We start from the raw sequence: 22,854 nt of genomic DNA, 5'->3' as shown, positions 1-22,854 counted from the left end.
GGGACAGGAGAGGGGGCAGAGGAGCCAAACTAGGCTTCGCACTGACAGCACAAAGCCCAATGTGGGGCTTGAACTAAAGAGCCAGAGGAGACCCTCAACCATCTGAGCCACCCAGTGCCCTGTAGTGTGTCTTTCTTGACAGGACTGGGGATCACTTATGGGAACTTTAAAAAAAAAAAAAAATCTACACCCAATGTGAAACTTTCTCAGGATGAGTTCAAGTCACACACTCTTCCAACTGAGCCAGCCAGGCACCCCTATTTATGGGAACCATTTAAAAGCTACTTGGGGAGCCCCCTTTCCAGTGGCCAAGAGGTCTAATTTGCTCATACAACAAATGTCTGTTAGTAAAATTCTAGTTTCAGTTCACAAGTGGTCCTCAAAGTCCTCCCCAGTTTTAAAGAGGTCACACAGTTGCACAAGTGGGGGCTCTTGTGCCCCTGTGGCTAAGGACCCACCCTTTGCCAGAGGATTGGTGTCCCATGGCTGTTTGGTGGTCTTCACGCAGGGCCTCTGGGAGCCGGATGTGAGCGTGTGTGTGAGCCAGAGAAGCTCGGGTGCATCATGGGGCTTGCTGATGTACCCCTCCCTTGGGGTTTGGGCCCTAAGGGTCCCCTGCTCAGCCAGTGCCACCTTGGCTGGCCTAGGGTCGCTATTCAAAGGAACTGGGGGCTTCATGTCCACACACTGGCTGTTTCCAGGCGGCTGAAGGAATCGTTCCCACTTGGAAGGCATGGTCCTGACACGGTGGGTAGGTTGTGGAGGATCCCCCTGAGGAACAAAAAGCTCCCTGGTGCCCCAGTCCTTGTGACTGCTTTTGTCTTTGACCTTCCCCATCAAGCCAGTGTGGTCCTGCAACGGAAAGGAGAGAAGATGATCAGGTCCGCCATTCAGAACAAGTGCCAGTGGCCCAGCAGGACCCAGGGATGGGAGAGAAGGATCCCTGTGCCTGCATTGCTGTGTCCTCTGCCTCAGGGTTCTCCCACTTTTCACTCTGTTCTGCCTACTTGCTAGTTCTTGTGCTGGCAGGCTAGGGACCTGCTTTCATTCTGTGGTTTGGCAAAGCAGGGCAAATAAATGCCCTCACCTCAAATCCTCTGCCAAATTCTATGACCAGGCTTTCCAGAAAAGAGTATTTCCATGGAAACTTAGAATCAAGTGAGAGGGTGCCTGAGAGGAGGGGTCAGCAGGGAAGGCCCATGAGACCATCTAGAAAGGGGGGAAGAGCTGTCCTGTCTGCTCACTGCCAACAGATGGGAAGGTCTCTCCAGAACTGCGGGGGAAGGTTTGAAGCCGGTGGGGTGGGGGGTGGGGAGTGGCTGCACAGAAGACCCCAGGAGGTGAGCACAGCATGGGGCCTGGCCTCTCTTCCCTCAGGAGCCAAGGGCGCACTGGAACCAGGGTTTGACGGCCTATAAAGGCATCTGAGAGTAGGAACAGGCAGGACCCTGCATCACTACCCGAGGGCGGTGTGGAAGAGGCTTGTGGTCGGTTGTAACAGCCGAAGATGACCATCGGCCCTGCCCCTGACTTGCTGGGACCACGTTATTGTGCAGCCTTAGTTCCTCACCTGCAAAACCAAACATGCCTGTGTGGGCATCCCACGTGACAATGTAGTTAAAATGTTTAACTGAGGGACCAGCAGATCAATAACTGTCATTATTCTAGGACTTGGAGATTCAGGGCCACACAGCTAGTCAGTGGCCACGTCAAAGTTTGACCTTTGCCCTACTGTGTGAGGCTGGCCAGGCTGACCTTGGCCTATGTTGCGGTGATGCAGTGACCGAGGCCCAGCAGAGACTTCTGCCTTGGTGCCTGCGGCTCTGGTGACAGAAGAAAGCAAAGTCTGAGTGCAGTGGGGTTGGGAAGATTTAAAACACCAAGAACGAGCAGAAGTGTGGGAGGGTGGTGGGGCTGGATAGGAGGATTTTGAGCTTACCTCGTACCACGGACATAGGGGGGCGACAACTACATGTATCCTAACTAACTCAAAATGATGTGAAGCATGGCAGGGCAGACTTTGCACAGCTAGTTGTAACAAGGTAATATTGGGAAGGGTAGGAGGGGCAGAGATGAGTGCAGTCAAGGACCAAACGCTTGGAGTGACTGGCCACAAATGGGAGGGGCCAGACCCCACACCAGGCACCCCGGCCTCAGGGACCTGCACTGGGAAGACCAGTCCCTATATAACATCTGGCTTTGTAAATCTGGAGCTTAACACTAAGAGAGCTGGAGGCTGATAGGAAACCAAGTCCCTGTCTGTAAAGAGCCAACACAATAAATAACTGTGCCCAACACAGCACAGAAACAGTAGTTTGAAAAGCACCTGGGTATATATGTGAAGATCTTAGTTAACTAATTTTAGGATATATGCTGGAGGGGCAGGGATCTGTAGGAGCTCTCTTCTAGAACAAAAGTGCTAGTGGGCACCATTTCACTTGCCCTCCCCCAGCCAGGATAACAGGATGTGTGTGGGAGCCAGTTCTGTCTCCACACACTGTGCTAGCACCGTGTGCTCTGCTCCCAGCCGTCCCTGGTAGTCTTGAATTCTGGCAAATGTTTAAAGAGTTAATACCTATTCTCTTCACACTATTCCAAAAAATAGAAGAGGAAAGAAAACTTGTACATTCATTATATGAGCATTGTATCAGCATTACCCTGATACCAAAACCAGACAAAGGCACTGCAAGAAAAGAAAATTATGGACCAAAATCCCTGATGAACACAGATGCAAAAATCAAAAAAATCTTAGCAAGCCAATTTCAGCAATATGTTAAAAGGATCATCATTCGCCATGATCAAGTAGGATTTATTCCAGGTACATCAGGGTGATTCAATGTTCACATATTAGTTAATGTGATACATGGTATCAACAAGAGAAGGATAACAACCAATTGTTCATCCCAATAAGATGCAGGAAAAGCATCTGACAAGGTACAATATCCATTCATGATAAAAACTCTCAATAAAACGGGTTTAGAGGAAACACACTTCAACATAATAAAGGCCATATATGTCAAGCCCACAGTTAATACCATACTAAATGGTGCAAAAGTGAAAGCTTTTCCTCTAAGATCTCAGGAACAAGACAAGGATATCCACGTTCACTACTTTCATTCAGCAGAGTACTGGAAGTCCTACCATAGCAATCAGACAAGAAAAAGAAATAAAAGGCATCCAAACTGGTAAGGAAGAAGTAAAACTCACTATTTGCAGATGACATGATACTCCATATAGAACACTCTAAAGACTCTACCTAGGAACTATCAGAATAAATGCATTCAGTGAAGTTGCAGAAATCTCTTGTGTTTGTATACATTAATAACAAAAGAGAAAGAGAAATTCTATACACTAATTCTATACACTAATATACACTAATAAGAGAATTCTATACACTAATAACAGAAAGAGAAATTAAGAAAACAACCCCATTTATGATTATATCAAAAAGAATAAAATACCTTGGAATAAATTTAACCAAAGAGGTAGAAGACCTAAATTCTGAAAACTGTACGACACTGATGAAAGCAACTGAAGATGACACAAACAAATGGAAAGATAAACCACGCTCATGGATTAGGATTAATACTGTCCCATACTACCCTATGCAATCTATGAAATTCAATGCAATCCACATGAAAATACCATTTTTCACAGAACCAGAACAAACAATCCTTAAATGTGTATGGAATCCAAAAGACCCTGAGTAGCAAAAGCAAACTTGAGAAAGAAAAACAAAGCTGGAGGTATAACAATCACAGATTTCAAAATATACTACAAAGGTATAGCAATCAAAACTTATCAGCATAAAAAATGGACACACAGATCAGTGGAACAGAATAGAAAATCCAGAAATAAACCCACGATTATATGGTCAGTTAATCAAGGACAAAGAAGGGAAGAATGTACAGTGGGGGAAAAGACAGTCTCTTCAATGAAAGGTGGTGGGAAAACTAGACCATTTTCTTACACTATACAAAAAAATAAACTCAAAATGGATTAAATATCTTCTAGGCACACCTGGGTGGCTCAGTCAGTTAAGTGTCCAACTCTTAATTTTGGCTCAAGTCACGATCTCACGGTTCATGAGTTTGAGCCCTGCATCGGACTCTGTGCTGACAGCACGGGGCCTACTTGGGATTCTCTCTTTCCCTCTTTGCCCCTGCCCCACTCACATACTCATGCACAAGCTCTCTCTCTCTCAAAATAAATAAACTTAAAAAAAAAAAAACAACTTTCAAAAAAAAAAGGGGGTTAAAGACCTAAATGTGAGATCTGAAACCATAAAACTCTTAAAAGACAATATATACAATAAGCTCTTGAACACTGGCCTTAGCAACATATTTATGGCTATGACTCCTCAGGCAAGGGAAACAAAAGCAAAAATAAAATACTGGGAGTACATAAAAACAAAAAGCTTTTGCATAGTGAAGAAAGCCATTAACAAAATGAAAAGGCAATGTGTACTGAATGGAAGAAGATATTTGCAAATAACATATCTGAAAAGGGGTTAATATCCTTAATATATAAAGAACTTATAATACAACTCAACACCAAAAACCCAAATAATCCAATTAAAAAATGGGCAAAGGGCCCAAATAGACACTTTTCCAAAGAAGACATACAGATGGCCAACAGACACATGGAAAGATGCTCAACATTGCTAATTATCAGGGAAATGCAAATCAAAACCACAATGAAATATTATCTCACACCTGTCAGAATGGGTATTATCAAAAAGACAAGAAATAACAAGTATTGGGGAGGACATGGAGAAAAGGGAACCCTAGTGCACTGTTGGTGGGAATATAAACTGGTGTAACCACAGTGGAAAGCTATATGGAATTTCCTCAAAAAATTAAAAATAGAAATACCATATGATCCAGTAATTTCATTACTGGGTATTTACCCAAAGAAAGCAAAAACACTAATTCAAAAAGATATATGCGCCCTTATGTTTACTGCAACATTATTTATAACAGCCAAGATATGGAAACAGCCCAAGTGCCCATTGATGATAGATGAGTAGATAAAGATGTGGTATATATCTATATAATGGAATATTAGCCATAAAAAAGAATTCATAAATACAGAGAACTGGTGGTCGCCCAAGCGGAAGGGGATGAGGAGATGGCAAAATAAATGAAGGGGATGAAAAGATACAAACTTCCAGTGATAAAATAAGTAAGTCATAGAGATGAAAAACAGCATAGGAAATATCATACTGTAATAATGTATGGTGACAATGACTATATTTATCATGGTGAGCACTGATTCATGTATTGAACTGCTAAATCACTATGTTGTACATCAATATAACTGTATGTCAACTATACTCCAATAATTAAAAAGAACAAGAGCAGAACCTAGGGGAAGACAGTGTCTCAGTGCAAAAGAACACACTTGGGTAACTGAAGGTGAGGATGGGAACAATTCCTTAGAAATGCAGGGCAGATCCCATGTTGGCTAGTCTGACAAAGACCCTCCACTGCATGTAGAAGGAAGAGAAAATTCCTGACTCAGAAAAGCCCTAGTGGCTAACCTTCGTTGATCAAGCTGTCCTTTTGACTAGGAGCTCACATCACTGAGACATTGAATACGGCAGGGAAATGGTACAAGCCAGAGAAAGGAGTTGGTTTAAGTCAAAGCAGACAAAACACTTGGGTGTTAAAAAATTCTATGTGTGGTTCGGGCGCCTGGATACCTCAAGGGTAAGCATCCAACTTCAGGTCAGGTCATGATCTCACAGTTTGTGAGTTCAAGCCCCTTGCTGGGCTCTGCGCTGACAGCTCAGACCCTGGAGCCTGCTTCGAATTGTGTCTCCCTCTCTCTTAAAATTGAATAAACATAAAAAAAAAAAAATTCCATAGTGTGTTCAGTAGTTACTAGGACCAGAAGAGAAACACTGTCCTCATTCACTGACCTTCTGAGGCTCCAAGGGAATCTCAGAGTCACTCGGGTTCCAGACATCAGGGCTGTGTGGAGGACGGTCTGTGCTCTGGATCCATTTCCTGGTGGAGATAAAGTTCTGTCAAGAATCTAGTCCTATCTCCTCACAGGGTCCTGATCCTGACTTGGTGGTCACCAGGTGTGACCTCTAGCACAGGAAATTGTACTCCCATACAGCTTCCAAGGTGGCTTCTCTACTTCTCCTCCACTGCCAATAACAGGCTGCCCAACAACATCCAAGGCAGTCCATTTCTGCTCCATAGCTTGTAGTTGCTAGAAAGTTCTTATTTTGAATTGGAATCTACCTTCCAATAAATCACTCGCCCTATGGGAGCCACCGTGGATCTAGATAAGGCAGTGTCTCAGAAGAATTGCAGAAACACAGAGTAAGCCTACAGGAGAAGACACCTGTAAGAGGTCAGGTCTTTCCTGCTGTAGGTTATAAGCTCCCAGGCCTGTAAGCCACTCTGGCCACACTTCACTTTGTCAATTCTTCCTGGGGATCAGTGCAGTCACAATTAAGTGAGCACCATAAAAGGTGCTCATACTGGCACCCCGCACCTCTCACCTCTGTGCGGCAGCATCTGGCACCTGGCGAGGCCAAGGAGGGCCTGGTGAAGCTAGCTGCTGGCCATCGCCAATCAGACTTCCCCCATGCTGCTGGCTGCTAGAGGTTGCGCATCACTCCCCGCCATCTGTGAGTCACTGTGGGTATGGGGCGATGGCTGGATTAGTGACTAGCTTGGCACCTTTTTCTAGGCAGGCCTGTGTTGAAGGGAGGGTCCGTCTTCTCTGTCCTGGACAAGGGCTGTGTCTTGAAATACACTCCTCCTCCTTCCATCCCCTGTTCTTCTGAGTCTCCTTCCAGATACTTCAGCCAGCAGTTCTCTGAGGACTGAGGTTTTTCCTACAGGATTGGGAAGTAAGTTTATTCTCAGGACCCACATCTCCCTTGTCACCAGGAAAGGTATTTCGCTGGAAGGTAATGGGGAGATGGGTGTCCTGAGGCACCACTGGGGACTGTGCACACTGGCACAGGCCAGGGGAAAGATACAGGGCACAGCTCATCAAGGAAATTTACAAATGTCCATGCTCCCTGACCTAGGGGTTCCAAATGAAGACAAAGGCACAAAGATGCTCATCAAAGTGATATGAACCACAGCAAATATGTATCGTAGCAAAAATCTGGAAATAATCTACATGCCCAGTCATCATGGAATAAACACTGGTTACATCCACTATATTCTGTAAATACTGGACATCACTGAAAACTCTACTGCGACACAAGAACAACATAAGTGAAGACTCCAGGGTGCAAACTAGCATTTCTTGTAATAACAATGATGTAAAATTCTGTCCCTAAGTGGACAGAATTGGAAGTATAGAACCAAGTATGTGAGAGCTTCTGGGTTAAGGTGATGTACTTAGGAGCAGGGCTCTTGTTTATAATAAAAACAGGAAAAGCGCGCGACATTGCCAAGCAACTGACATTGCCAACATGATTCTGTGAGTGGAGGCAGGCTCTGTCCTCAGGTGGGCAGGGGGCCCCTGGCAGCTGTTCCCACTAACCCTGTCCCAAGGTACCCACAGCACCTTGGATGTACCAATGGCATCACTTCCTCATTCACTCAAGCTCTTACACACACTGCCCAGCCAACACTGTCTAAGCACCTACTTTCCTAGGCACTGGGACAGAAAGCTGGATGTGAGCCCTGCTGGGAGGCCCAGTCTGGAGAAAGGAAACATGAAAGCCAGGTACTGTACAATAGCACCTTTTCCCTGTCAGAGGTGTGCCCAGAGCACTGTGGGACAAGGGGAGAAACACGGGGAGGTATAGTTCAAGCTAATTTCAGAGGAGTTCTCCCGGCCAAAGACAAGGCCCCGTTCAGAGTACCGTAATTACTGGTACACACATTACTGGTACAAAAGGGATACGTTTACTCTTTGTTGGGTTTCCAGTAGCTTTAAGCCAAGTGCCCATTGTTGATAGCACTGTTGAACAAAAGATCAACAGATGAATAAATGGAACCCCCTCTGTGACACAGAGACAGAGCTGCTGGCTTACCCATGAACTCACATGCTCAGCCTGCTGAGGCTCTGCGTTGTCCTCTTCGTCAATATTTACAGGTTCTTCCAGAGACCTTAGTGAAAGATTGTACATGCGTCCTTAGTAAAATGACCAGGAAGACGAAGGGCAAGGAGAGGAGAACAGCAGGACATAAATACTCGACAATGGCCATCAAAGGCTGTTCTAGGGGATCTTAGGATCTTATTTCTGTTGTTCTGATCTAGTTCAGGAGGCCTGGGCAGAGGCACCAACAACAGGAAAGGTGACACAGGGCAGACTCTAAAGCTGGAGTTTGCATCCTGGCTTTGCCAATGACTGGCGGTCACTGTCACAGTGTGACTTTGGGTTCATCATTTTACCCTGCTTCCCTCATCCACAAATGAAGACAATACTGCATGGGTGACTGTGAAGACAAACGTGACAAAGTGTGTGCACATGCCTGGCTGAGGGCCTGGAACACAGAGAGTAATGTCAGCTGAACTCCTGTAGCACAGAGTCCCTCCCATCAGCAATGGAGATGTCTCCACTGCATAGGGTTATATAAGTCTTTCTAGTCATACCTCAACCCTTACAAGACAGGAGAGGCACTGTGTGTGTCACAGGGAGAGGGAACAGCACAGGGAAGAGGAACCGGGCTCTTCCACCACATAAAGAAGAGTGGGGAGCCAGAGCCTCTGTGGTCTCTAATGGGACTGAGGGGCGGGTAAATACTTACCATGCAAGGGCTGGAGGTTAGCACAAGGCCAGCCCCACCCACATCACACAGGGTGGTTACATCACACAATCAGGAGGGCACTCTCCCTGGTGAGCTATGCGAACTGCCAACTCTGCCAAATGTGGGCGTCTGTACTTGATTCTCTTCATCTGTACGCAGAAGCCAATAATCCTCACAGGGGGATTATGATGAGGAAATGAGATCATGCATGTGAAACACCTACCCTGCCACATGGCTGATAATCCAGTGTTCACCAGAGCAGTGGCCTAGCAGCCACTGGCTAGAAGTCTGCTCACCTTTCTGATTCAGGAACTCAACTCCATCAATAAAGGACATCTCTCAACAGTCTGAGGATACCAGTCTGTGTTCTTGTTTCTGACGTTACCACTGACAAGTCGGGTGCCTGATGTTCCTTTGTAGGAGATCTCTCTTCTCTCCACCTACTCTTCAGCTCTCCCCTTTGTCTTCTGTGTTCCCTAATTTCATTATGTTGTTGTCATCATCTAAGGGTCATTTAATTTTTTTAACCTTAAAAATTAACTTGAGGTATAACATACACTAAAATTCAAGTGTATAGATGAGCTTTGATAAATTAGATCTTTGAAACTATCACCCCAATCAAGATATAGCAAAAACATTTTTCATTGAGATATAATGGACAAGATATGGAAAATTCTCATCACCCCCAAAAGTTCTCATACCTGTCTTGGCAGGCAATTCTCTCCCCTAGAAAACCACATTGATCCATACAGCAGGTAGTCTTTTGTGTCTGGCTTCTCTCACTTAGCAATGTTTTTGAGATTTGCCCATGTTGTTTCTGTTGTAGCATGCCACTGCATGAACATACCTCAATGTGTTTATCCATTAACCTTCTGTATGTCCACATACAGATATTGCACTCAGTCACTGCAGCATCATAGTAGACCTTGAAATTAGGCAGTAGAAATCCTCCAGCTTTGTTCTTATCAGAATTGTTTTGGTAATTCTAGGTACTTGCATTTCTATATAAATTTTAGGATTAGTTTTCCAATTTTTACAAAACAAACAAACAAACAAACCCCACTGGAATTTTGATTTGGATTAGGTGGTCTCTACCAACCAATTTAGGATAAACTGAAATCTTCACGATATTGAATTTTCCAATCTATGAACATGAACTCTTCATTAACTTAGATCTTTTAATTTCTCTTAGCAATGTTTTATGGTTTATACTGAACAGATCTGACACATTTTTGTTATATTTATCCCTAAGTATCTAATTTTTGATGCTGTTATAAATGGTATTTGATTTAAAAAATCATTTTCCAATTGTTCATAGCATTTATATAGAAATAATTTAATTTTGTACGTTGACTTTGTATCCTTGTGATCTTGCTAAAATATTAGCTCTAGTAGCATTTGTGTAGTTTCATCAGGATTTCCTACATACATAATCATGGTGTTTGCAAATAAAATAATGACTTGTTCCAGTTTGAGATTTATTGTTTCCTAAATCTAAGAATATAAGCCTTTGATTCTAGAAAATGCTCTAGTCTTTTCTCTTCAAATATTGCCTTTACCCTGCTTTCTTAACTCCCTCTTGCCGAACTCTTCCCTTAGTTTTCATGTTTCTCAACTCACATTTTCCACCTTTTTATCTTTCTGTGTTGCACTGTGAATACTTTCTTCAGATTTATCTTTCATTTCACTGATTCTCTCTTCAGCTACATTTAATGCTCAATCTGTCCACTGAATTTTTAATTTCAATGATTATCTGGTTCTTTTTCAAACGTACTTGGTCATTTTCTAAAGTCATTTGCCTTTTTTTTTTGTAATCTCCAATTACAATTGTGGGGCTCCAATTCATGACCCCGAGGTCAAGAGTCACATGCTCTACCACCAACTGAACCAGCCAGGTGCCTTGAAGTCCCTTGCTTCTTACATTATCAACCTTCTTTTTTATTTCATTAACTATATTAAACATTCAGGTCTGGGCTGAAGATGTATGCTCCAGAGGAGCTATATTTACCTCTGCTTCCTTGGACAATTCAAAAATAAATTCTCTGCTTGAGGCTTTTCACACAGTGCATGTAGAAGACTGAAAAGCCATGTGATAGATTTCTTGTGTTTATTATACCCTGGAGAGAGATTTCCTCTCTTTGGCCAGCACCAAGGTCAACACAGGCAGGCTGCAAAGAGGTTGCATTTCTAGTTCAGTTAATTCATGGAGGGTGTAGTCTTTTGGGGACTCAGCTTTTTTTTTAAAAAAAATTTATTTATTTATTTTGAGAGAGAGAATGTACAAGCAGGGGAGGGGCAGAGAAAGTGAGGAAGAGAGAGAATCCCTAACAGGTTCCACACTGTCAGCACAGAATTTGATGTGGGGCTTGATCCCATGAACCATGAGATCATAACCTGAGCCCAAATCAAGAGTCGGACGCTTAACTGACTGAACCACCCAGGCGCCCCAGGCACTTGGCTTTATGTGGTGGTCTCCTACTGACCTTCCCATGCTGAACAGGCCTTGTCTTTGTCTCTTGCACCCCTCCCAATCACCTAAATGAAAGTTCCAGAGCACTAGGCTTCAATTGCCTCAACAGCCCAGGTACTTACTCTCTGAATTTTGGCTTTTGCTTCATTTTTGACTTCTGATATTTCATTTACTTCCATCATCTCATCAGTGTACTTAAAATATCATAGCTGACATATTTTAGTTATTTTCAGTTGGAAGAGTGTTAGGATAACTAATCACCATATAGAAAAAGCTTTCTCCATATAAAACTTCCACTAATCACTCAAGATTAACACAGGACAAGATAACTGTGCCCTTTTCAAACAACTGTACCTGAGTGACATCTCTGAAATCTGTCCCTGCAGCAGATTTAATTTTTGGACATGGCGTCTACAGTCAGCACCGGAACCCTCGCCGTAAGTCTGAAAAACAAAAAAATATTAAGTTTAAAAAGTGCTGATAGGATGCGGAGAAACAGATCCATTAGTGATGTACCTCAGGGAGAAGAAAGCTGTACTTTATAAGGCCCAAATGTACCATGCAGAAATTCTAATGACTTGACCACTTTTTCTGGAGTAATTGATTTGCAAACTAACAGTCTCAGGAACTAACAGTTGTGGTCTGACTGTCCTTCTAGCACTTGGAACTCTACACATCAAAGACTAACTCAGCCCCAGGCCCCACACAAAATGGTTAATAAACATGAATAAGAAATTGAAGATATGTAACGCGAACCACCAGTAAACATAAAATATGCTACTTCACTGATCATCTAAGGACCATAAAATAAGATGAAATACTTTTTTTTCACTTAGCAGTCACTCATTTGTTTACCAATATTTACTGAACACCTATTATGTGCCAGGCCCCTGGAGTAGTTAAGGACAATACAGTACAGAAGTGGACAAAAATCAGTCATCATGGAGCATACATTCTAGTGTGAGGAGACTGCATAAGTCAACTATGTGGCCATTACATGATGAGAAGTACCACCAAGGAAAATAAGGTGATGAAAGGGGATGGGGCAGTGTGGGGGAAACGGTAGACTATTTTATACAGGGCATTCAAGGAATAGATAACTAAGGTGACATTTGGGCACAAAATAGGAAGATATGAGGCATAAGCCACATAGATAGCTGGGGGAAAGCATTCAGCAGAAGCAATGAAATACACTTGAGGGCAAAGACCCTAAGCCTGTGAAGGAACAGTAAGGAGGCCACATGGCTAGAGCTGAGTGGTCCGGGGGAAAATGGTAGGAGATGAGGTCTGAGTGTATTATTCCCTACTATAGGCAAAGTCAACCTCATGGGAACGAGACCTGTTCTGTGGCTGCCATCTTGAAAACATTAAAAAAAATTTTTTTTATTTGAAAATGTTAATAACCTTATCTTTGGAAGGCAGCTATACTCACCACTATACCACCAATGCTCAATAGCCTAATCTTTGAATACGTGTGATAAGATAATGGAGCACGTCCATAAGCAGAGGAGATATACACACTACACAAGTCCATTGTTCCTTGCCACACCATTTGCATACAGCATGCTCAATGACCCAGGAGCACAGAATTAAAGTGGACTCACAATACGTGGGAGTGTTCACTGAGACTCTGAGTGTAGACACTAAGTGTTTGCCGTCTACGCCTGAGTATGTGGGGAGCACCCACTGGCTGAGAGGCCAGGCTTTCCACTGGAACAAGAACTTGCTTCAGTTTCAGAAGGAAGGCAAGGATGTTTTAAAAATACATGAATAATCAAGGAACCCTATCATATCTTTTTATTCCTGTTACTTGTCTGGAACAGCTGATCACTTATGCTGAAAATGATGACACGGAAGGAAAGGGCAAGGCAGGAAGACCCTTGTTCCTTTCCCTCTCAGTCCTTCCTTATGCATCAGTGAGCTGATGGGGGAGAGTGTGGGGAGAATGTATCAATGAGTATAAAGAGCAGAGTTAGTTTTGTGCAGCATGTCCACTGTTCTGGTAAGAATGAAATACATAGGCATGAATGAGCTCCAAAATACAAATTGGGCAATTCTGAGGATTCTGCATATATACAGTAAATGTTCTTATATTATTCCACATATAGACTAAACACTTACTATTTTTTTTAAGTAGGCTTCATGCCCAGCACGGAGCCCACTGTGGGGCCTGAACTCATGAGACCATGAGATCAAGATGTGAGCTGAGATCAAGGGTCAGATGCTTAAACCAATTGAGCCACCCAGGTACCCCTAGACTAAACGCTCTTTGCATTTTAAACTGGTGCTGCATAAAAAAAAATAATAATAAAAAAAAAATAATAATAATAAAATAATTTAAAAATGTTAGTTTTTCTTTACTTAGGAAGACATTCAACAGTAAATAAAAGACATTATAAAAAATCAAGAGAGACCAGGACGGAAAGGAAAAGCTTAATATTTTGGTATTTTTAACAGCTTTCTTTCTGCTTTTGAACAAGGGGTCCCACAATTTCGTTTTGTACCAGGCACACTTGGCCCTGCCTGTAGGACCATGGGTTTTGCTCTAACTTGGAAGGCTGGGGTGAGTGACCTCGCCTAGCACATGTTTTAGCGGGACCTTCAGGTATGGTGCTGAGGGCAGACTGTATGGCAGACACAGGTGGGCTAGCAGGAGGTTGCTGTAAACACTGATGTGGCTCAGACCACTGTAGTAACAAATGGTCATTCTGGGTACATCCTGAAAGTAGAGCTGACAAAATCTATTGATGGACTGGATGAAGAGTGTTTAAGAAAAAAAAAAAAAAGGAGTCAGAGAGGACTTCCACATTTTTAGCCCAAACAACTAACAAGGGACTTAGCACGTAAGAGACAGGGTGGACTGTGGGAGAGCAGGTGGGTGGGGTAAGGTGAGGCCTTCTGTTTGGAAAGGTGGGTTTGGGACACCCATTAGAGAGCTGAATGGATGGTGCAGGGGCAGGCCTGGGGCTTGAGACAGACATTCCAGAACTGTCAGGTGATCTCATCTCAGACCACCGAAGGAGTGCCACTAGAGAAGAGGCCAACAAACTGAGCACCACAGCATTCTCACATTTAGAAGTTGGGGATATTGGAAAAAAACTAGCAAAGAGGACAGAAACACAGCCAGAAAGACAGCGGGAAAGCCAGGAGTGGGATGACTGGAAGTCCAGGTGAAGACAATGTTTCAGTGACAAACTGTGACAGACACTACCAATAGGTCAAGTCACCGGAGGAGAACTCACAACTGTTTTTAGCAAATGGAGATCCCTGATGACTTTGACATGAGCAATTTTACTGGACTGTGGGGAATAAAAGTCCAGCTGGGGCAAGTTCAAGCAAGAATGGGAGAGGAACTGCAGAACAGAATGGCAAAGCTTTAAAAGATGTTAAGTGGCAGGGAGGACGCTCGCCAGCATGGCAGGGACCACTGGCTGAATACTGAAATGCATTCTCCTCCTATCTGGCCACAGACTGGGCTACACTTTCTAGTCTTCCTTGCAGTCAGGTGTGGCCTTGAGACTAGGTTCTTTCTAGTGGGATGTGAGCCACTTCCGGGCCTGGCCCCTCAAAGCCTCCTGTGTAGCTCCTTCGTGCTCTTGCCCTTCAGTGGCTCCAGGCAGGAGACAGGCCTCTGGGAGTGACAGAACCTCAAGATAGAAGAAGCCTGGGTCCCTGCATGACCTCACCAAGGACGGCTGCCCTGCTGATCTCAATTCCTCTCAGGACTGTTACAAGAACAAGAGAAATAACTTCTTCTTTTTTTAAAGTTTATTTATTTTCAGTAATCTCTACATACAACATGGGGCTCGAATTCATGACCCTGAGTTCAAGAGTTGCACACTCTTCTGACTAAGCCAGCCAGGCGCCCCATTGAGAGAAACAACTTCTACTGTGTTAGGCCACCACAATTTTGTTGTCCTGTCACGGTGGCCTAGTCTACCATAAGCCATATACCACTGCACATGCATTGAGGTGCTGGGAGGAAGGTAGAGCCTCCTCAAGGAGAACTTAGAAATATGTGCTGACATCAAAAACAAGCAGCAGTCACTAGCTCATGAGCCAGCCCCTTGCCTTCTGAGACTCAATCTTGGAGTGCGCCTCGGCAGCTGTACTGCTGACCAATGAGCTGATCAGCCCCACTTCTACCATCCCAGCTGGCTGGACCAAAAGTGGACATCTGGGTCAAATGGGCCAATCAGATCACTTCTGCCAGTTTATTAATTAGGACTCAGCTATTCTAGTTGGCTTGAAGTGAGAGTCCATGGTCTGTGGGTGGAGTGTGTTACTGTGAACTATCTGGGGAGATAGTAAGGGAAGGAAAGGAGGCAGGGAGAGGGGAAGGAGGATGTGGGGACAATCAGGTATGGGGAGGAGAAGGGGAGGAAAAGATGCCTACATTGCTGGCAGCTTTTCAGTTCTTGGGGCTGGTTCTTCAAGGGGTCAGGGGTGAAACCCCTCCCCTGAATTCCCCATGATACCCCATTACTTTGCCAGGACATTTTTTTTCTATTTTGCTGAGGCCATTCTGAAATATTCTATTATTTGTAACTAAAAGAGCCTTCGTCAAAAGATATCCTTTGAAACTGCAATTTAAACTTCTAGGAATTTGTCCTAAGGAAGTAATTAGTCTAGTGAAGGAGGAGGTTCTTTGTAAGAAGCTTCACTGAAGCATCGTTCTTACCAATGAAGATGAAGATCAACCTAAATGCCAAACAACATGGGATTGGTCACTTACCAACTCAACAAGTATTTATCGAGCGACCACTTACTCTGTGCCAGGTACTGTGCTATGTGCAGAGGGTGTATCAGCATAAAACAGGCAAAGCTTCTGCTCTCAGGGAACTTCCAGGAGATAAACAATACTCACATAAACACACTCGAATATAATATCTGATCAGGATAGTGAGAAGAGCTAGGCAAAGTTCCAACAATGAGCACAAAGGCCTTAAGAGTGCAGCACATCTGGATTGTTTCAAGGCCATAAAGAAAAGGCCTTATGGCTGAAGGAGAACAAGGAGCTGAGGGTGGAGAGGTGGCATCAAGGGCCAGAGAAGGTATACAGGGGCTCAAAGAGGCAAAAGGTGCAGGACACTGTGTGGTATCAAAGAGATGAGGTGGAGGGGCACCTGGGTGGTTCAGTTGATTAAGCATCCGATTCTTGATTTCTGCTCAGGTCATGATCTCACAGTTATGAGACTGAGCCCTGTGTCAAGCTCTACACTGACTGTATGAAGCCTTCTTGGGATTCTCTCTCTGCCCCTCCCTTGCTGTGCTCATGCTCTTGCTCTCTCTCATGTGTGCTCCCTCCCTCAAACATACACATTAAAAAAAGCAAAAAAGGATGAGTTGGAGAAATAGGTATCCACTTGAAGAGAACGGCAATGGCCTAAATAAGCTTTTACTCCGAGCTTTCATTCTCTCTCTCTCGGTCTCCTGATGGCCTCCCCTTCCTGAGCCCACCCATGCCCACACCCTGCATGCACCAACATGCACCCGACCGGTTGTGGGTCTGACTGCCTGGTCATCTTCTTACAGGCTCCTGCATTTTCCCTGCATTGTGCTCAATCTAGTTTCAAATGGCCAGTGTGTGTGCATCGGTTTCTCTTCCTCTTCCACATGAGCAGATCTGTGAGGGCAAGAACGACAAAGCTTTTTGCCTTCCCTTGTTTCTCCTGTGCCTGCAGGCAGAAAGTACTCAATAAATACTTGCTGACCAAATAAACAAATGAAGGTAACTTTCCATGCACTGCTCCATCCATTTCACTTCCTGACAGAACAGGAATTTAGGGAGCAGAGGCTCTGCATCTAGTGAACTTGGTCCCAATACTGGGATGCTGGGACCCCATGAGAAACACGCTACTGCAGGGCTGGGCCCACCGGCTTTCTGGCCTGGGTATTAGATACCCTGTTTCTCAGGACTCACCCGCAAAAATGACTGCTTCTCTCCACAAGCTTTGCACGTCCACTTGAGACTCTTCTTCTCCTACAATGAATTTCAGAAATTTGGCTTAGATAATTATTTAAAACAGGTGGAACTGAATCAAAAATAATGATATAAAAAGGCCAGTGGAAAAGAATAAAAGTGTAAAAACAAACCAACAACATATATGTATAAAAAGCTAGTACCTTGTAAAGGTGGCATTTTAGGAGTGAGGAAAAAACAGACTATTTAATAAGTGGTGCTGGGAAAACTGGCTATCCGTATCAAACAGTCTAGTTAGATCTCTATTACCTGCGGTTCTCAAAAATAATTCCACAACATTTAATTCCAATTCTTGATAAATTTAACTAGATGGGTTCTCTCTTAACAGGATAAAATACCTTACATTCAACTCTAAAACTGTAGAATCACTACCAGCTCTCCCATGAAAGTCAAGAACAAGCCAAGAATCCCCACTACTATTTACCATTGTTATTTTCTACAAATGGAATTGGAAAAGAAAAATAAGAGGTATGAAAACTGGAAATGAGGAAAACATTATCATTATTTATTGATTTGATTTTTTTTTTACCTGAAAACTCAAGAAAACCAAATGAAAAACCACTAAAAACAATCTAAGATGGTGGGGATGAATACAAAGTTAATATAGCTTCAAAAGTTAATAGAGTCTTTATATAAGCAATTATCTAGTTAGAAAAGGTAACGGAAGAGTCCATTTATAACAACAACAAAGAAAATATTATCAAAAGGCACCAAAGTTGTTTGAAAAAATGGAATGGAGTAGTGTGCTTAACATAAAAAACATGCCTGGGGGTGCCTGGGTGGCTCAGTCGATTAAGCCTCCAACTTCCGCTCAGGTCATGATCTCATGGTCTGTGAGTTTTGAGCCCCATGTCCGGCTCTGTGCTGACAGCTGAGCCTGGAGCCTGCTTCATACTCTGTGTCTCCTTCTCTCTCTGACCCTCCCCCGTTCATGCTTTGTCTCTCTCTGTCTCAAAAATAAATAAACATTAAAAAAAAATTAAAAAAAAAACATGCCTGGGTTGATTTATAAAAATTAATAGATGTATGATCCTAACACAAAAACCATTGGGTTTTTTTGAAGTACCCAAAAGGATTCTAAGGAGGACAAGCCACATCTACAAATTTATGTGGGCATGTCCTGCAATTCATTTAATTCTCCGGTATTGAACCTCAAACACTGTAAGAATGTTTTCTATGGGTACATCTGCATGTAAGAAATGCACTTTAAAAAAAAAAAAAAAAGGTCTAGAAGGACACATGGTAACTGGCTAGCTCTGGGGGATCTGGAGACAGTATGGTTTAACAGGATCTTTGTAGATAGCTCTGCATCTGCCATTTATTAGACCACTTGGTTTCTCTGGATTGCTGTATTCTCATCTCTGTAAAATAATAATGGTAAAATACCTAATCCAGAGGTTATCTGAAATTAAAGGGGATGTGTGAAATTGTCATACCTGCAATTAAACTGTTAACTCTTTCCCCCCTTTAGTTTCAAATCACTTTTCATCGTTGAAAACAACCATGAGTGTGTACTACATTATATATGTGTAATAATTTAAAAAATGGAAATTTCTATTTAATATCAATTCCTAAAACACTGTCCAAAAAAAATGAAGTGAAAACAATTCCTGAGTCCCCAAACAGCCCTTACAGTCCCAGCGAGCTTACAACTACATACTCAGCATCGGACTTTTAAACATACGTTTTGAAGAAGTTTGAGGTTATCCTTTTTCAGGGCAAAGATTAGCAGACAACGAGGGATAAGAGAGGACTATCAGAAGCAGATACGCCTGCTTGACAGCAGTGTTAGGTGACATCAAGCAGGAAGATGAAATGCTATCCAGGAAAAAAGAGGTTAAATGACATCCTCTAAATTGCATCTTGAAAGTTTGGGAAGCAGTACGTTTTAGAAGTATCGATTATCCTGTTTAAAATATTCATGCGCGAGTTGTTTACACTCTGGGAAAGGTGGCGAGTCCCTTAATAAGCGGATGGAGACACTGCCAGAGCCAAGCAGTGGCAGCAGGGGACGCCCGTTCGTGTGTCAGTTTTAAAAACTGTCATCTCCCATGCATTCAAAATAAGAAAGAAGCCACTTTGGGAGCTAGGCTCTACATAAAAGAGGCTATCCTCAACCTCGCTTTCCCAGCTATCTATAAGTTACGAGGCCGCCTCGGCAGAAACCACTGCCCCTGGTTCCTACCAATCCTTTACAACAGCCATGACAAAAACTAAAAAAAGAAAGCCCACGACCACGTTATGAAGAGATATCAAAACCCAGTCCTCAAGGCCAGTCATCATCACGTGTCCGGGCCTCAGGGAGACCCAAGCAACTGCAGGAGACGGCGCCCGCGCCTGAGGGCAAGGTACGGGAAGGAGGCCGGGCACCCCGCGGCCCCGCCAAGTCCCGCACGCCGTCCCCGCGCCCAACGGAGGGGGAGGCCGGTGCCCACCCCACCTGGTGCGACTGGAAGGCGCGGCAGCTGTAGCACCGCAGCACCCGAAACCGCTGAGGCGCCGCCATTGCGGTTACCCTCGCCGCTGCGCATGCGCCCCGTTCTCCTGCCCGCCCCAACTACGCCCCCCACACGCGTTCAGGGTCCACTAGACGACTCCCCCAACCGCGTCGTCTCGCCTCACGTGCGCATGCGCTTTGCGCTTCGGTCGGCCCCAGCTCCGCCCTCACCAGGCTTTCGGGCCTCTCTAGCTTGCTGGGCTCGCTGGGAAGAGTGAAGTTGCAAGGGCAAGTCCTCCAGCCGCTGCTCGGGGTCTGGCCATTGCCCTCACCATTCCCTCTGCTGCTTCTAGTCGCAGACTGGGAGTGGGAGGGCGCCTCTCCGCCCCGGCCCAACCCCTGGGACTCGTGGTTGGGGCTTGCGGGTCTTCTGGGCAGAGGCAGCCAGGTAACCTTTGAGCCTGAGCCCCGAGGACCGCGAAAACACGCAGCTCACCAGCCCCACGCTTACGGGAGAGGGAGAGAGGAGAGGCAGCTGTAAACGAAACCAGACCCTCCTGCAGCTCCCAAGAAAGCCCCGCTGTGATCCGCTTTGGAAAGTGGAGGAGAAGGGCCGAGTGACGCACCCCTTTTGTCGCAACCGCGCTGGGACCCTAACGCCAGCCCGTCAAGACGTTCCACATGTCGATAACATCTTATTAAAATTATAACACCCAATCTTGACAAGGATGTAGTGAGAAGAACAGGATTCTGGTAGAAGAGTAAAATAAAAAAAAAAAAACTTATGGAAAACGATCTGGCAGTTACCTCTACACTAAGAAAATAACTGACTCACCCAGATTTATTATTTATGCATTAGTGTTCACTCTCGTATAACAGAAAAAAGTGGAAATGTGCTAAAGAATGGTTGCTTACGGTAACTGAGCAAGGACCATCATGCAGGTCCATTACAGAAAATCTGAGTTTGACATGAAATGCTGGCAGTGTGTATCGATGGGAAGCAAAGAAGTTACAAGAGTACATAACTTCAGTTAGGTAAAACCAGGTATTATTTATTTCCAGGGGTGGGGGCTTAAGGTTATATATGATTTAAAATTGTTTAAGAAATTGTTTAAATTATCCAACTTTTGCACAATAGCATATGTTAGAAAAAAACCAAATTTGCTTACAAATACTATGTTTGAGAGGCTGAATTTACAAAAGGACTGTGACCAGACCACATATTAACACCTCTATAGCAAAACCCCCCAACCTCCAAAACAAATCTACAACCTCTAGAGCAGACAGGACTTGGTCAATGACTGCCAATTTCCCTATATTTTGCATTTTGCCTTTCATCTCTGGACCAACTTGAGGACAATTATGCTCCTCACAGCAACACAAAAGACTCTTTCTAGTTAGCCAGCTTCCCCTTCCCTGCCCACAGCCTCTAATCAGAGCACACCTGAAGCCTTTCTTTGTTTTCACTTATAAGGCTTTCCCACTCCTCTACCTTTGAGTCTCTGCCAAGTGATGACGGCTGACTCCTTTTCTACAACAAACTCTAGATAAATAGTTCCTGTTCTCATTTGAGTGGTATTTGTTTATTCCCACGTTTGAGTTATTGTGGCTGAGAACGGAAGGTATCTGAAAAGAATGTTTCATGTTCAACAAAAAGAATAAAAATTTCATATATGGTACGGGTTCAACTTTGAAAAAGAGAAAAAAACACAGGGCGCCTGGGTGGCTCAGTCAGTTGAGTGTCTGACTCTTGATTTTGGCTCAGATCGTGATTTCACGGTTGGTGAGGTGGAGCCCTGCGTGGGCTTCAAGCTGACTGCTTGGGATTCTCTCTCTCTCTGCCCCTCTTCCACTCACACTCTCAGTCTCAAAATAAATAAACATTGAAAAACAAACACACAAAAATACTGAATAATCTTAAAACTAGGAAAAATTGTTTTTCTACTTTTCTGTATGTTTTCCTCCTGTAATAAATATGTAATCTTTAAAACTCATATATATTTTGGGGCGCCTTGGGTGGCTCAGTTAAGTGTCTGACTCTTGTTTTGGTTCAGGTCATGATCTCATGGTTTTTGAGATGGAGCTCTGTGTAGGGCTTTAAGCTATCTGCTTGGGATTCTCTCCTTGCTCTCTGCCCCTCCCCCTGCATACTCTCTCTCTCAAAAATAAACATTAAAAAAATTCATTTTCTTGGGAATTAAAAAAATGACTTGGATTGGTACAACATCACTTGGTAAGCCCTTAAAAACTACACAATTGTGTTTACTTCCAGGATAAAAATATTTTTAAAGCTTTACTTGTATTCGTATATTTTGTGTTAACTGTTCTGGTTGTTAAATATTTTGAATATCACAGGTTGAATGATTAATAGACGAAAGTACTATTGTACATTTTTGTATATTCTTTTATCATAGGAAAGGCTAGATTCTTGTTTTATGGTCTTCTGTTTAATTTCTTTGGTGTATTCTCACATTTAGACTTCTACATGATATAATACATTTACCCAAATTTCATTTCATTTCAATCTTTCTAATTGATTACAATCAATTTAATACTTTAAACTGCCAACCTTGTGGGATTTTTATGTATATCTTTACCTAATTTCATTATGGCCAAGAATACGGTCTTTCTGGTATGAGCCCTTTGAAATTTCTTTATGGCAATGTGGTATGTTTGTGTAAATAGTAGAAAGGAAATGACACTGATTAATGACATCTTCTTGTTAAGAAAGCAAACAATTATTCATTTTCCTTGATGTTTTGCTGCATTTATTGAGATGTGTGACCCAGCAGCTGTGAACAAGGTAAAATCACAGAGACTGTTATTTAAAATACCAGCCATAAAAGCTATAGATAGGAAGTAGATTAGTGGTTGCTTGGAGCTGGGGGTGGGAACAGGGATTGGCTGCACATGGGTAGGAGGGGTCTTTTTGGGCTGATGGAAATATTCTAAAATTGCATTGTGATGATAGTTCACAACTCTGTAAATTTACTAAAAATCATCGAACTAGAACTTGAAAACAAGTGAATTTTATGGTATGCAAATTATGCCTCAATAAAACTATTACAAAAAAACCAAAACAACCACGGAGAGCTGTTCCGTGTAGGGGAGGGCAGACGCTAGACGCTGATGATCAGCTCTTGCTGCAAAGCTAGGAGATGCTCATGGCTCAGCCTGTCACCTGTGGCCCCACAACAGCTTCCTGAACCCAAGTGCTTGCTGCAGCCCAGGA

General features: G+C 43.5%; 1 protein-coding gene and 1 long non-coding RNA gene across 6 annotated transcripts; one reads left to right on the top strand and one right to left on the bottom strand.

The window, feature by feature from the left end:
• Nucleotides 1–46: 46 nt before the first annotated feature.
• Nucleotides 47–19,759, bottom strand: MRNIP (MRN complex interacting protein). Of its 4 annotated transcripts, none has more exons than XM_042981968.1 (7): nt 19,626–19,759; nt 17,126–17,185; nt 11,557–11,645; nt 8,015–8,090; nt 6,699–6,856; nt 5,924–6,011; nt 47–852 (listed from the first exon to the last, which is right to left on the bottom strand). In XM_042981968.1, the coding sequence occupies exons 1-7, from the start codon at nt 19,689–19,691 to the stop codon at nt 367–369; spliced, it is 1,023 nt and encodes a 340-aa protein (XP_042837902.1). In that variant the 5' UTR covers nt 19,692–19,759; the 3' UTR covers nt 47–366. The 4 variants fall into 4 exon arrangements, with proteins under 4 accessions (XP_042837902.1, XP_042837909.1, XP_042837919.1 ...); XM_042981975.1 differs by having other exon boundaries at nt 8,027–8,090; XM_042981985.1 differs by lacking the exon at nt 19,626–19,759 and adding an exon at nt 16,736–16,828 and having other exon boundaries at nt 17,126–17,179.
• LOC122237382 lies at nt 6,520–9,086 on the top strand. Of its 2 annotated transcripts, XR_006215884.1 has the most exons (5): nt 6,520–6,646; nt 6,818–6,871; nt 7,055–7,455; nt 7,633–7,704; nt 8,892–9,086. It is a non-coding gene; the product is annotated as an uncharacterized LOC122237382 (long non-coding RNA). The 2 variants fall into 2 exon arrangements; XR_006215885.1 differs by lacking the exon at nt 7,055–7,455.
• Nucleotides 19,760–22,854: the final 3,095 nt, after the last annotated feature.

This window comes from Panthera tigris, chromosome A1 (assembly GCF_018350195.1).
Source record: "Panthera tigris isolate Pti1 chromosome A1, P.tigris_Pti1_mat1.1, whole genome shotgun sequence".
Lineage (NCBI taxonomy): Eukaryota > Metazoa > Chordata > Mammalia > Carnivora > Felidae > Panthera > Panthera tigris.
This window is presented reverse-complemented; position numbering and strand designations above follow the sequence as displayed.